Below are 15,795 nucleotides of genomic sequence, written 5' to 3'. Positions count from 1 at the left end.
TCCTGGTCCGTGACTGGGCTGGATTTCTTCCTGTAGTCCGTGATTGACTGTAGACCCTGCCACATGCCTCTTGTGTCTGAGCCGTTGAATTGAGATTCTACTTTGTCTCTGTACTGACGCTTAGCTTGTTTGATAGCCTTGCGAATAGCTGCACTGTTTGTATTCTGTCATGTTACCAGACACCTTGCCCTGATTAAAAGCAGTGGTTCGCGCTTTCAGTTTCACGCGAATGCTGCCATCAATCCACGGTTTCTGGTTAGGGAATGTTTTAATCGTTGCTATGGGAACGACATCTTCAACGCACATTCTAATGAACTCGCACACCGAATCAGCGTATTCGTCAATATTGTTATCTGACGCAATACGAAACATATCCCAGTCCACGTGATGGAAGCAGTCTTGGAGTGTGGAGTCAGCTTGGTCTGACCAGCGTTGGACAGACCTCAGCGTGGGAGCCTCTTGTTTTAGTTTCTGTCTGTAGGCAGGGATCAACAAAATGGAGTCGTGGTCACTCCGGTAGCCTACACAGCCCCACCGGTAAAACGCAATTCTCTACAGCACATTTGGTAACAATGACCCAGGAAATTACATTGGTTGTCCCTCAATTAATAAAGCCTATGATTTAATATTGCGAAAGCCATTTTACAAACATCTGAATGCTGAAGGTGCTGCGCAGATGAAGCCTACGAATATTAGAGCAGGGTTAGGGTACGCCTACCTCTCGTTGACACGAGCAGCTGCGTCTCCCGCTCTGTGAGCAGTTGTTATCTGACTTGACTAGATCAATGTCATACCCAGTTAAATGCATACAAGTCTGATAGGAGGAAGGAGAGGACACATCAATTCAGTCACAACAGATAAGAGGTATTTTCGGAATAAGGCAGAAAACATTTATATGAGTAAAATGCGTTAGAGAAGCAGAGATTCGTAATTTTTGAATGGGTTTCCTACCGATGCATGCTTCATTTGGATCGGTTCAAGCTCCAGCAGACTGATGCACTCGCATTTTAAACATTTGAACCAGGGACCGATGCATATCGGTGAATCATTTCATCCCTACAGATAATGCTATTAAAAGACTGATGTTGTCCTTCAAAATGGGCCCCCCAAAAAAGAACAATACTAATTACTTATATAAAGTTACTTTGGGATCAAATTTGTAGCTTGCTTGTGACTGAAGAAAATGTGATCATTTTGGGGAACAGTGTCCCTCTGTTCCTCAGCATCTTTTTCAGCACGGCCAGTACTTTTCTGACTCACACAGTGACCTCACAAATGAAGTGCTCATTTGTTCTGTGGTGGGGATCGCTACTAGTGACATTCCATTAGACGACATTACATTACACTCTATTATATTAGACTGGATCTGATTAATTACTTCTGCTGGAATCCTCATATACGCTCTCTATGGTCAACTGTGTGTTTAGTGTTTTCTGTATTTGAGTCATACTGGAGTCCTGATTTGTGGGTACTAAGCCTCAGGTTTTTATTGCTTTTCTCCACTTGTCATTCCTCTGCTGCTGCTGCAATATGGAATCTATCTCAGCACAGAGACTGAATGCCTGAAGTTGGTATTTTTTTCTCCCTTTAAAAAACTGAAATCGTGTGTCTCTCTCTCTCCGCCCACCCGCTTGGCTGAAATTCCAACCCCCAGAGATTAAGGAACAGAGATGTGTGTGTGGGTGTGTGTGTGTAATCCAATGAGAATGAAAACTCCTCACGCCCAGAACTGGGAAGTGTCAAGTCATGATTACTCATAGTTAGGGGTAGGTGGCTGGACGTGGGGATGTACAGGCACTGTTCAGTCCAATTTACCCTGGATTCAGGCAGAATGAGGAAGCATCACGCACTGCAGAACTGTGTCCTTATTCCTGGCTTCAGTATGAAGAATTGCTGGGTTTGTGTTTGCTACTTTCTTTTTGCTTCCTCTGAGGGGGGTGGTCCATGACTACCCTGAAGAATCAAGGCCCTTTCTGAAAAGCGTGCTGAATTGTTGCTCTGGATGTGGAGGTGTTTGTGTGCGCGTGCGTACCCTGCACACACTCCCTCTCTCTTTTCCACTCTCCCTCCCTCCCTCCCTCCCTCTGTGTGGTTGGAAAGGGTTTCTGTGTCAAGTGTGTGTAGTGTAGTATTAGGTACCTGCGTTTCATAGTGAGCCTGCCAGACCAGGCCATGGCTGTGGATCTCCGAGCCTCTGAGGCACGTAATAGGGTAATCCCAGCCTGATCGCAGAGACACGTCGTGACAGCCTCAATCAACCTGTCGCCTGGCAATGATCAATTCTACTATCACTACTGTTACTGTCTACTTGACCTAGTCTGGCCTGTATTGATCTAGAACACCAGACATTATACAGAAATCACAAAATATAAACATGCTAAAGTATGATTTACTATAGTATACCATACTACACTACAGTACACTAGGGCTGGGCGATATGTACCTTGTCATTGAGCACTGGTCACTTTAATAATGTTTACATACTGTTTTACCCACTTTTTATGTATATACTGTATTCTAGTCAAAGCTCATCCTAGATAACTACTGCTGTACACACCTTTTATATTTATATGCTGTCCATACTGTCTATATACACCATCATATACAGTACATATACATTTATATTCCACATGCTGACATTGTTAGTTCTGGTATTTCTATATTTCTTAATTCCTTTCTTTTAGTTTTCTGGATTTGTGTGTATTGTTTTGTATTGTTAGGTATTACGGCACTGTTGGAGCTAGGAACATAAGCATTTTGCTACACCCGCGATAACATCTGCTAAATATGTGTACGAGACCAATAAAATGTTATTTGGCCAAAACAACATATACCAATATTTTTCTCCTTTTTGACAGTATGGCATTTTATTTATGTATGATATTTTATGTTCCGGAATAAAACAGGTTCTAAATATGTTTATGATGAGTACTTGAATCTCAACAAATGAATCTTGAAGTGGTTTTAATGGCCTTTTTACAATTCTGATGGTTTTATACTATAACAACTATAACAACATAACTGACAGCGAAATAGTCCAATTTGTAGAACTTTTCATTCAATTTAGTGCTGTATCATAATATCGTTATAGATGGTATTGTGAATATCCTTACCTGTATGTGGATCCATACCGGTATACTGGTCTTCACGATATATCGCCCAGCCCTCTAGTACACCTCACTTTTATATACTATATACACAGTCCACACTTAGTTACCCAAGATAAGTACTATAACTGTGGAGTGTTTCTGGGTTTCTTTTTTTTACATTCAGGGGCCTAATGACTAAACGGTTGTATAAAGTGGTTTCATTGGCTGCTGCTCTGTTTGGATGGCTCAGTTTATATAGCCATTTAACAGAACAGAGCAGAGGACCATGTTTATTGGCCGGTAGTCTGCTGTGACCTGGGCTAACACTACAACTACTCCCAATGGACAGGATTACACTGGCGAACATTGTGTGCTGCTGCTGGACAATCTGCTGGTTTATTGTAGCCTTTTTCAGTCTGTCTGTGCCACCAACAAGAGTCACTAAATAGTTGAGTGAGGGATGCTTTCGTTGAGCACAATTGTTTCTCTGTGTGAGAGATAAGGCAGGGCCCTATTGGGTAATGTGGGGGTGTAATCCTCAACTCCAGTTTATAATCGTTCTCTAAATGTTTGTCTATTCTCTCTCTTTATAAGTCTGTCTTTATCCGCTTGAGACTGTATAACATGCAAATACAGACGCACGCACGCACGCACGCACGCGCACGCACATACACACACACATACACACACACACACACACACACCCTTCTCTGGTGCTCCTCTGAGTAAATATTGATGGACCTTTTGTCATAATTATCTATGTGTAAGCTGTCGCTCCTGTCCCTCACTGACAGCTGCAGTATTTCTTAAGAGGATGTCCCCTCGTGTGCACAAGATAAATGTAGGCACTTTAGTGTCTTGGCCAGTGGCCCTAGATGCCCCAGTGGCCCTAGATGCCCCACAAAGCATGCCGAGCCCTGCTCCATGGCCCAGTGTTGGAATGGCCTTGTCCTTCGTTAGAACCTAAAAGCATTGTTAAATCTCAGAGCTGTTATTTACCGACTGCCTCAGACCACTCGTAGAACAGCTAAGTGCGTCGTTAGATTAGTTTTTTCCCCTATCGCGTCACTTTATACACAGAATATCTCTGCTAAACATAGCATCAAGGTGTTTATCTGTCTCTATATGACCGCCGATAACTTCACAAGGAAGTTGACTACAAATACAAAGTTACTAATGACCGCAATGGTTATTAACAAGCAAAGGATATAAATGAACACTGAGATGACTGCATTAAAATATAAATAGCCTATCTACAGTATAGGCTACGTAAGCTTCTATATTTCAATGATATTGAAATCAATTTCATGTTCATTCAATGGAGCAAAAGCTAGCCAAAGATCCATTTTACTGGTTGAAGTTTAAGTGTTTTTTAAAAAGTATAATGCAGTTGATTTGCATTGACACTGACATTATATTAAGCAGGACATTCATATGAGCCTTCAAATCCAATTATAATAGTGTGAAATGCGCTCATAAGCAACATGTAAATAGAGGCTTTTTTTGCTGCCGTTCTACAAGAACTCCCCCTTGTTCTGTCACCAAATTGCGCTCATTGCCCTCACGCGGTAAAGTTTGTAAACACAGAAACGGGTCTATAGGGTAAGCGTTAGAATAAGCCACCTCAATATTTGCAGCCAAAGGTGATAATATCTCTCTACGAGCTGATCCGTCGTCAGTATCGTGGAATAATTCTAATGTTATGGAGAAAGCTGACCCGAGAGCAGCGCTGCCTTTCGTTCGATCCCATCAGTATTGACACACGCCTCAACGACCCACTTAACAAACGTTCTCTCTGTGTGTGGTTTTGGGAAGCTCATGTTACATCTTCGGCCATTGTAGGAAAGATACATGGTTAAAACACTCGTAAGCCTAAGTTCCATTGCTGTCGGGGAACCGGGCCCTGTTCTGTTTATGGTAGCCAGGAAATCAACTGTGTAGTCATCAACTCAGTCACTGACGGTTAGCCAACGCAGCTTAGACCACCTCAGACAAGAGTCAAACAGAGACCAAACCCTTCATTTAAAAGCGGTTGGTTAGATGGTGGTGTATATGAGGTTGCTCACACTGTACGGCAACAAAGGCAGAGTAGGGTCACTCGGGGGGGTAATGTATGGTGATTAGGTTGATCGTGACCATGAGCTAATCATGTTATATTTGCACAAACCTGGATAGTACACGTGTGCCTGGACACGACACCATAATAATGTGTGTGGCATGTTAACCCTGGAGGTATAGCAACAGTGCATTGTCTCTGTGAACAAAATACTGGTTCTCTACAGTGCTTCTCTGTTGCGTGAGAAGTCACAACCCTCGTTTTGGCGACAACTATTTAGTCAGTTTGAAGAGCGTTTTAATTAAGCGGCCTTTACGCTGACCCTAGTCCACCTCTCCCAGTTCACCCTTGACCTCAACCTGGAAGCTCCTAACTGACTGAACGAGGCTGTGGAATACCATTTGTCTAACCCAGCAGCCTATTTATTCTGTGCTGTGTAGGATGTTTGTGTACATCCCTATCTGTGCTCGTGGCCTCATTCAGCCACACTAATTGTGCACACCCTGTTGACAAGGTTGCGTCTCACTTGGTTGCCCGTGATGTGAGTGGCGCTGCATACAAACATCTAGTGAATGTAGCTTTACGGTCTCTGAGGGGAGGTTGAAAGGGAGAGGAGGTGAGGTGAGGAGCATACACTTTACCATGTGATCCTCCACTACAGCTGGAGCTCTCGATCTCTCTCTGGTAGCAATATATGCCAACCATGCACACACTCACACACACAATGCACACGTATGCCAACACAGGTGCCAACACACCGCCTGTATTCATATCCGTATCCATGTTTCTATAAATAATGTGTGACATTAAATAAGAGTTAAATAAGAATTTGTTCTTAACTGACTTGCCTAGTTAAATAAAGGTTAAATAAAACATAATTAGAATCAACATTTCAAAATGGTTTGAAACATAAATAAAAATGTTTTTTTGTGCAGTTCCACATGTGTACTTAGAGGAATATATGCAAATTGGCCCATAACTCCAACAATACAACGAAATAAGCCTAGGACTATTCATCCTTTAAGCAGGGCTCATACAGACATTGGCAAGTCAAAATGAAGGACTTTCAGAGACTTTTTCAAGCACCATTGTAATTTTAAATGTCATACAATTGTATAATTTATATAATTGTAGATATAGGGTCTAATATAGAACCCTCCTACCCAAAAAGCATGCAAAAGTGTAAAAAACAAAAGTATGCCATTACCCCTTTAAGAATGATACATGTTGTAGACCATCCGATGCATGGATATTCAAATGATTATTACATTCTAAAACATGTGGGAATAATGTTGACTTGCTTGGCTAAATAGATTGGATGCATGCATGCCAAATAATGTTGTTGTCTTCATAATAATGGTTTTACTGCAACAGAGTAGCACAACACCCTCAATTGAGGCAATGGGAAACAAACAAAAGTGGCCACATCTCACAAAAACGGATCAAAAAAGAAATCCCAGATAATTATAAGGGAGCAGGAGAACTTATACAGTGGGGCAAAAAAGTATTTAGTCAGCCACCAATTGTGCAAGTTCTCTCACTTAAAAAGATGAGAGAGGCCTGTAATTTTCATCATAGGTACACTTCAGCTATGACAGACAAAATAATAATTAAAAAAAAACAGAAAATCACATTGTAGGATTTTTAATGAATTTATTTGCAAATTATGGTGGAAAATAAGTATTTGGTTTGGTCAGGGTGTGATTTGGGGTGGGTATTCTATGTTCTATTATTTGTATTCCTATGTTTTGGCCGGGTAGGGTTCTCAATCAGGGACAGCTGTCTATCGTTGTCTCTGATTGAGAACCATACTTAGGTATCCCTTTTTTCCACCTGTCTTTGTGGGAAGTTGACTTTTATTTATGGCACATAGCCTGTAGCTTTGCGGTTGTGTTCTCGTTTGTTGTTTTGTTGGCGTCATTTTTTTATAATAAAAGAAAATGTCACCACACTGCACCTTGGTCCCGTTCTTCCAACGGCCGTGACAAACATGAAACAAATGTATTTGTCATGTTATTTCATTACTAGATCATATGGTGAAGAAGCCCACTATGCTATGTAATTTGTTGTCATTATATCCAGAATAATTCATAGGAACAATTACGCGCTGTAGGCTCTGTCCCATCCGAGGCACAAAAACATATGAAGACATGAACTCATGCCTTGATGCTTTCTCTGTTAAATCTAACGAGACCCTGCTGTAAGTATAGCAGACAACAACAGATGATCAACCTCAGTTCTCTAGGGATATTAGATCCAACCTGGATCCAGGCACAGCTGTCTTCACCGGCGTAACCAATGAGACACCAAAATATTCTGGACATTCCTCACAAACACCTTTTTTTCCCCCAGCACTTGGGCTGTTTTTGTATGGCATGCTCTCTCACAGTAGCTAGTCGTCACTTGACTGTCATTCAGAAAATTCCTTCCTGGATCAGATGATGATGTGTGAAAATATCACACCGTATTTTAACAGCTCGACACCAAATGCGCGTCCCAACAAGTATCATGCATAATTATTGAAGAACCACGTTAATGACCGTTTTGATTGAGGTTTTAGGTATCATGGTAAGGTGACTCTTTTCTGTTTGAAGCATTCAATTTTGCAATCACATACATTTTGGGGGAGTTGTTTGCCCATGAAAACGGGTTTCACCCTTTAACATAAGGAGACATGAAATGTTACGTAGTTACACTGCATTTCTGAGCTCTGTGTACAGAAACGGTCTGACAGCTAGATCCAGGATTCTTACAGGGTTCATGTTCAATGTCTGATTTAACTGATGAATGCCTAATATATTATATAACGGCAACTTACACTGCCATAAATGCAAGGACAGAAAAGTCTTATTTTATGTCACACGATTTTGGACATCCGTCAAGACACCAAACACGATGGTTAAACATTTGATTGAATATAGCTATGTTCCCCCCTTATATCTTAATGTAATGTTTTTTACAGACTATTATCAATGACTAATCAACAGCTGTAACAAGTTGTCCAGTGTAGGAAATCCTCACTGGTGCCCTAGCTTATAGAAAGACCCACATACAGTACCAGTCAACAGTTTGGACACACCTACTCATTCAAGGGTTTCTCTTTATTTGTACTGTTTCTACATTGTATAATAAGTTGGCTGGATATCCTTTGGGTGGTGGACCATTCTTGACACACACAGGAAACTGTTGAGCGTGAAAAACCAAGCAGCATTGCCATTCTTGACAAGAAACGGTGCTCCTGGCACCTACTACCGTACCCCCGTTCAAAGGCACTTAAATATCTTGTCTTGCCAATTCACCCTCTGAATGGCACAAAAACACAATCCATGTCTCAATTGTCTCGAGGCTTAAAAATCCTCCGTTAACCCGTCTCCTCCCCTTCATCTACACTGATTGAAGTGGATTTAACAAGTGACATCAATACAGGATCATAGCTTTCACCTGGATTCACCTGGTCAGTCTATGTCATGGAAAGAGCAGGTGTTCATAATGTTTTGTATACTCAGTGTACATAATATATATAATAATAATATAATAATATATAATAATATATAATAATATATATATAATACATACATGAAGCTTGATTTGTTTCTGACCAGTTTTCAACAATATAGTGATTTCCGAGAAGTGGAGAGGATTTCAGCAGTCTGGCTGCTGGGCTGTGAGGGTGGAGGTGCGATAGGGCTGGCATGGGTGGGCTTTGGTGTGGGCGGTGGTTGGGGGTGAAGGAGCCAGGGCTGTGAGGGATGTGTGCGAGTGTGCATGTGTGCATGTGTGTGTGTATGCAAATACCAGCATTGTGTGTTTGCATGTGTGATTGTAAATGTTAGTGGAAGGACCCGCAGGGGAAGGATGGATGATTCATAATTCATGCAGGTTAGGGAGTGGAAATGACAGAAAAGGCAAAGGACAAGTCTGCAGCAGGTGGTAGTGATGCAGAGAATAGGGAGAGGAGGGATGAGAGAGAGAGAGAGGGAGGGAGGGATAGAGAGACAGAGAGGGGCGGGAGGGATAGAGAGACAGAGTAGGGAGAGGAGGGATGAGAGAGAGAGAGAGGGAGGGAGGGATAGAGAGATGGAGAGGAGGGATGAGAGAGGGAGGGAGGGATAGAGAGACAGAGAGGGGAGGGAAAGAGCAGAGTGCTTTCCCTGTGCCGCAGTGTGATGGTGGTGTCTGGAGGGTTGCTATGGTCTTGCTGTTGTCTTCACTACCGAAGCACACTGCTCTGTCGCCAGGGTGTGTGGTTGCATGCTGATGTGTGTGTGTGTGTTTGCGTTTGCCAGGGTCAGTGCTATCCGGAATCCTTGGGACGTCCTTACCCTAAACCCTAGCCTTAACCCCTACCCTTATCCTTATCCTAACCATAACCAATACCTAACTCAACATTAACCCTTACCATAACCATTTTAAATGTCAACTTCAATAGGGTAGAGATGTACCAAGAATCCCAGATAGCATGGACCCATGTGCGAGTGTGTGAATTTGAGAGAGGCAGAAAGAGACAAGCGACAAAACAGTGTTACTAGCCCGGTTCAGTGTTATCGTGTTACTAGTCCGGTTCAGTGTTATCGTGTTACTAGTCCGGTTCAGTGTTATCGTGTTACTAGTCCGGTTCAGTGTTATCGTGTTACTAGCCCGGTTCAGTGTTATCGTGTTACTAGCCCGGTTCAGTGTTATCGTGTTACTAGCCCGGTTCAGTGTTATCGTGTTACTAGCCCGGTTTAGTGTTATCGTGTTACTAGCCCGGTTCAGTGTTATCGCGTTACTAGCCCGGTTCAGTGTTATCGTGTTACTAGCCCGGTTCAGTGTTATCGCGTTACTAGCCCGGTTCAGTGTTATCGTGTTACTAGCCCGGTTCAGTGTTATCGTGTTACTAGCCCGGTTCAGTGTTATCGCGTTACTAGCCCGGTTCAGTGTTATCGTGTTACTAGCCCGGTTCAGTGTTATCGTGTTACTAGCCCGGTTCAGTGTTATCGCGTTACTAGCCCGGTTCAGTGTTATCGCGTTACTAGCCCGGTTCAGTGTTATCGCGTTACTAGCTCGGTTCAGTGTTATCGTGTTACTAGCCCGGTTCAGTGTTATCGTGTTACTAGCCCGGTTTAGTGTTATCGTGTTACTAGCCCGGTTTAGTGTTATCGTGTTACTAGCCCGGTTCAGTGTTATCGTGTTACTAGCCCGGTTTAGTGTTATCGTGTTACTAGCCCGGTTCAGTGTTATCGTGTTACTAGCCCGGTTCAGTGTTATCGTGTTACTAGCCCAGTTCAGTGTTATCGTGTTACTAGCCCGGTTCAGTGTTATCGTGTTACTAGCCCGGTTCAGTGTTATCGTGTTACTAGCCCGGTTCGCTTGGTTGACAGTGTATCACAAGGCAAGGCTATGGTTGTTTACATCAGCTGGTGTACACCGCTGTATCATCCCATCACAATATTGACATAACCATGGCTAGGTATTGAGAAACAACTTAGTCAGTAGTAAATCATGTTCATTTGTAATAGCAGCATGGTGCTATGGCGCAGTGCCCAGTCTGTGTAGATCTTCTATTTGTACAAACACACATGGCACATCTGTCAAACAACATGTTGCTTCTCTATGTGGAAGCCATGAAGTCCTGCTTAGCTAAATGCATATCAGCCACCTGTTTGTTACAGCTTGACAGTGTGTGAGGTTGGGTGTTCTCACACGCCAGCCACACTGGACTTGTGGGATTGGGATTTGTCCGGCCGGTCGGTGGACGCTCTGACCTTTTCAGAGGAGTGTGTGTTTATATGTGTGTGCATTCCAGGCACATTTTGCACTGACTTAGTCAATGAGTTCAAATGATAGTAGAGGAAGTGAGAGATTCACAGAGAGTTAGAAAAGGGAAAGAAGAGAGGAAAGAAGGAATGAGAGGGCGATGAAGTACACTAGAGAGAGGGAATGATCTGGCAGGCAGAAAAAGGGGGTCAGGTGAACGTTACCATGGCAGGCGAGAGGATTGAATGTCATAATAGAGGAGAGACAAGGCACACGTAGAGGGAGAGACAGAGATGAAGACTGAGGGCTAGAGGTATAGAGAGGTGCATGGCGTCGGTCTTAGCCCCGAGGCTCTTTGTCAGCAGTATAAGCTTTAAATAGTGGATTATCTCTCTTCTCACCACTCCTCCTGTGGGATAGCAGGGAGGGGGGGGGGTCTGGAGTTATTCCTGGGAGATGAATAGATCACACACACACTTGCTACTGTATAAGGGGAACAGAGAGACTGCCACTGCTGGGTGATGCAGGTGCAGTCATTGTAAGACAGTGTGTCGTTTGTCTTCTCTTTGTATTAATACTTGAATCATGTACTCTGTAGGAGGCCATATATAAAGCAAGTGATGACTTATAACAATTTTACTGGAGACCTTTTGTGATTTTAGGCTCTGCTTCCTTCCTTCCTCATCTCTTTCTCTACCTCTCCCTCTCTCTCTCCATCTCTGTCTCTGTGCGTGGTCTTTTGTCTTGCTAATTCAGTCTGCTCAGACAGCTGGTGAGTGGAGTGGAGGGCCTGAGGCTGAAGGGATGAAGGGTTGAGAGGAGCACACCCAGGTGGCCCTGAGAGGAGAGATGGAGGTAGAGAGAGATGAAGAGACCAGCGTCTGATCCAGTGGAGGGCTTGCGGTGGAGCACACCCGCAATAACATCTGCTAAATATGTGTATGTGACCAATAAAATGTCGTTTGATTTGATTTGGAGTGCTGGAACTGTCAGTCTGGAGTGGGACAGGGTGTTCTTGGCTGGTGTAGGGGGTGGTCTTATTGGAAAAATGGAATGGAAGTGGTGTCAATCTGAGCTTGGATTTCATTTGGCTGGAAGAATGGTGTGTACTGGTACTAAGGTGGCCTTCTGCAGTCTCTCCTGCTCTCCCTCTCCCTGTGCCTACTTAATAATCTTCATCTGTGTGATGTGAGGTGTCACAAGTCATTAGCTTTGCCTGCTCTGATACCTTCCAGACCTCACCACTGTTTGGCCACAAATCTCTTCTCCAGGCGCTGCCCCCCTGGATACAACCTAGAACTGGGCAATGTGGACAAAAGACCAATATCGTGAGAAATTGCCTGAATTGATGCAATAACGAAAAATAGAATGATGCATTAATAACATGAATGTTCACCACAGTTGTATTGTATTATCCTTTAAAGTACTACTGATAGTTTGATGGTTGTAGCCATCATTAACATTCACCCATATTAACAAACTTATTTCATTTCAATACAACCAGCCAATCAGAGCATTTTCTCCTCTGTGCCCAGTGCTCACAACCATCTGAGGGTGTTTTGTGTTGTTAGACACAGATGAGACAGGATGCACACACACACACACACACACACACACACACACACACACACACACACACACACACACACACACACACACACACACACACACACACACACACACACTAATGTTGCCTCTGTACTTTTTCCGATACTAGAACATGAAAAATGGTTCGGTGCTAGAATTTTTGTTACTTTTGGTACTTCTGTCAAATGTCTTACGTCGTCTACTGATTGAGAGAGAGTCAAGTCTGTCTATTGACGCAGTCGATGTCCCCTTATAGCGTGATAGCACCTTGACTGCTCCACTTACTCACTGAGAGTCTGGGCTGAATCATCACTCATGCTGCACAGACGTTCACACACTTGAATAATGCAACACGGCATGTGGAAATGTTGAAACTGTTGATTACTGTTCGCAAAACAATGTCAATTACAGGCTAGAGCACTTTACAATGCAAGAAGATTCACTACCCTAGTACCTAGCAGCCTTTACCTTTAGCACAGACACCAGCCGCTTTTAGCCTGGATAATACTTGCCAGTCTGTATAGCGCGTTATCAACCCTGAGCATACCGGACTCCACTACAACACCTGATTCCTGCCACAAGACCTGAACCATTACTCCTGATCATCGCAGCTAGCTAGCTGCTACCGAGTGGCCCATCCCCGAAGCTATCCTTGAGCCAGGCCCATCTCCCGGCCTACTCAGTGGACTTTTCACTAACACGACTATAATCCACTACACCACCGGATTCTTGCCATAAACTGTGGACATAGGATCATTGCATAGGATCATAGGCTGCTAGCTAGCTAAGTGGCTAACGCCCTTGTCCCGAAACTGGCACCAGTTAGCTTCGAGCCAGGCGCCTCTTCCGGCTAGCAAACAAAATTACTCCAGCTACAATAGATCTTTTGCCAACTGGCCTGGACCCTTTGTCGACACGGAGCCCTGCCGTTCCATCACGACTGGTCTACCGATGTAATTCCATCCATTGCGCCCTCAACCGGCCTTTGCCGGATGTCGGTGCAGACTCTTCCACTAGCCCCTGCCTTCTAACGTTTTTTGAACGCCTTGTCTCCCGATAGCTAGCATAGGAACGACTACCTAGCGACTTCCCTGTTTCATCTATTGCTGTTCACTGGATCCTATGATCACTTGGCTACATAGCTGATGCCTGCTGGACTGTTCATTAATCACGGTACTACATTTGGTTTATTTTGTTTATCTGTCGGCCCCAGCCTCGAACTCAGGCCATGTGTGTAGTTAACTGACCCTCTCTGCCCATTCATCGCCATTTTACCTGTTGTTGTTGTCTTAGCTGATTAGCTGTTGTTGTCTTACCCGTTGTTGTCTTAGCTAGCTCTCCCAGTCAACACCCGTGATTGCTTTGTGCCTCGCTTTATGTCTCTCTCTAATGTCAATATGCCTTGTATACTGTTGTTTAGGATAGTTATCATTGTTTTAGTTTACTGTGGAGCCCCTAGTCCCACTCAACATGCCTCAGATACCTCTTTTGTCCTACCACCCACATATGCGGTAACCTCACCCATCATAACTAGTGCTTCAAGAGATGCAACCTCTCTTATCATCACTCAATGCCTAGGTTTATACCTCCACTGCACCCACACCCTACCATACCCTTGTCTGTACATTATGCCTTGAATCTATCCTACCACGGCCAGAAATCTGCTCCTTTTATTCTCTGTCCCCAACGCACTAGACGACCAGTTTTGATGGTCTTTAGCCTTATCCTCATCCTACTCCTTCTCTGTTCCCTGGGTGATGTAGAGGTTAACCCAGGCCCTGTGTGTCCCCAGGCGCTCTCATTTGTTGACTTCTGTAACTGTAAAACCTTGGTTTCATGCATGTTAACATCAGAAGCCTCCTCCTAAGTTTGTTTTACTCACTGCTTTAGCACACTAAGCAAACCCTGATGTCCTTGCCGTGTCTGAATCCTGGCTTAGGAAGGCCACCAAAAATTCAGAGATCTCCATTCCCAACTACAACATTTTCCATCAAGATAGAACTGCCAAAGGGGGCAGAGTTTCAATCTACTGCAGAGATAGCCTGCAAAGTTCTGTCATACTTTCCAGGTCTATGCCCAAACAGTTCGAGCTTCTAATAAAAAAAAATAATCTCTCCAGAAATAAGTCTCTCACTGTTGCCGCCGCCTGTTATAGACCCCCCTCAGCTCCCAGCTATGTCCTGGACACTATATGTGAATTGATTGTCCCCCATCTATCTTCAGAGTTCATTCTGGTAGGTGACCTAAACTGTGATATGCTTAACACCCCGGCAGTCCTACAATCCAAGCTAGATGTCCTCAATCTGACACAAATTATCAAGGAGCACACCAGGTACAATCCTAAATACATAAACATGGGCACCCTCATATTATACTGACCAACTTGCCCTCCAAATACACCTCTGCTGTTTTCAATCAGGATCTCAGGGATCACTGCCTCATTCAAATCAAATCAAATGTTATTTGTCACATACACATGGTTAGCAGATGTTAATGCGAGTGTAGCGAAATGCTTGTGCTTCTAGTTCCGACAATGCAGTAATAACCAACAAGTAATCTAGCTAACAATTCCAAAACTACTACCTTACTACCACAAGTGTAAGGGGATAAAGAATATGTACATAAAGATATATGAATGAGTGATGGTACAGAGCGACATAGGCAAGATACAGTAGATGGTATCAAGTACAGTATATACATATGAGATGAGTATGTAAACAAAGTGGCATAGTTTAAAGTGGCTAGTGATACATGTATTACATAAAGATGCAGTAGATGATATAGAGTACAGTATATACGTATACATGTGCGATGACTAATGTAGAGTATGTAAACATTATATTAGGTAGCATTGTTTAAAGTGGCTAGTGATATATTTGACATAATTTCCCATCAATTCCCATTATTAAAGTGGCTGGAGTTGAGTCAGTGTGTTGGCAGCAGCCACTCAATGTTAGTGGTGGCTGTTTAACAGTCTGATGGCCTTGAGATAGAAGCTGTTTTTCAGTCTCTCGGTCCCAGCTTTGATGCACCTGTACTGACCTCGCCTTCTGGATGATAGCGGGGTGAACAGGCAGTGGCTCGGGTGGTTGTTGTCCTTGATGATCTTTATGGCCTTCCTGTGACATCGGGTGGTGTAGGTGTCCTGGAGGGCAGGTAGTTTGCCCCCGGTGATGCGTTGTGCAGACCTCACTACCCTCTGGAGAGCCTTACAGTTGTGGGCGGAGCAGTTGCCGTACCAGGCGGTGATACAGCCCGCCAGGATGCTCTCGATTGTGCATCTGTAGAAGTTTGTGAGTGCTTTTGGTGACAAGCCAAATTTCTTCA

At 43.6% G+C, this 15,795-nt stretch overlaps 1 protein-coding gene across 27 annotated transcripts in view; it reads left to right on the top strand.

Annotated features, from left to right (window-relative positions):
* camk2g2 (calcium/calmodulin-dependent protein kinase (CaM kinase) II gamma 2) overlaps nucleotides 1-15,795 on the top strand; it is a 106,934-nt gene that overhangs the window by 10,667 nt on the left and 80,472 nt on the right. The window contains exon 3 of one of the 27 annotated variants that reach the window (XM_036984424.1): nucleotides 11,638-11,820. The exons of the other annotated variants lie outside the window; for them this stretch is intronic. Within the exon in view, the coding sequence (XP_036840319.1) occupies nucleotides 11,817-11,820 (4 nt within the window). The 5' untranslated portion in view covers nucleotides 11,638-11,816. The remainder of the gene's footprint in view (nucleotides 1-11,637; nucleotides 11,821-15,795) is intronic. 27 annotated transcript variants of the gene reach the window in all.

Source organism: Oncorhynchus mykiss, chromosome 1 (genome assembly GCF_013265735.2).
Source record: "Oncorhynchus mykiss isolate Arlee chromosome 1, USDA_OmykA_1.1, whole genome shotgun sequence".
Classification (NCBI taxonomy): domain Eukaryota; kingdom Metazoa; phylum Chordata; class Actinopteri; order Salmoniformes; family Salmonidae; genus Oncorhynchus; species Oncorhynchus mykiss.
The sequence above is the reverse complement of the archived record's forward strand: the minus strand, read 5'-3'. Positions and strand labels throughout refer to the sequence as shown.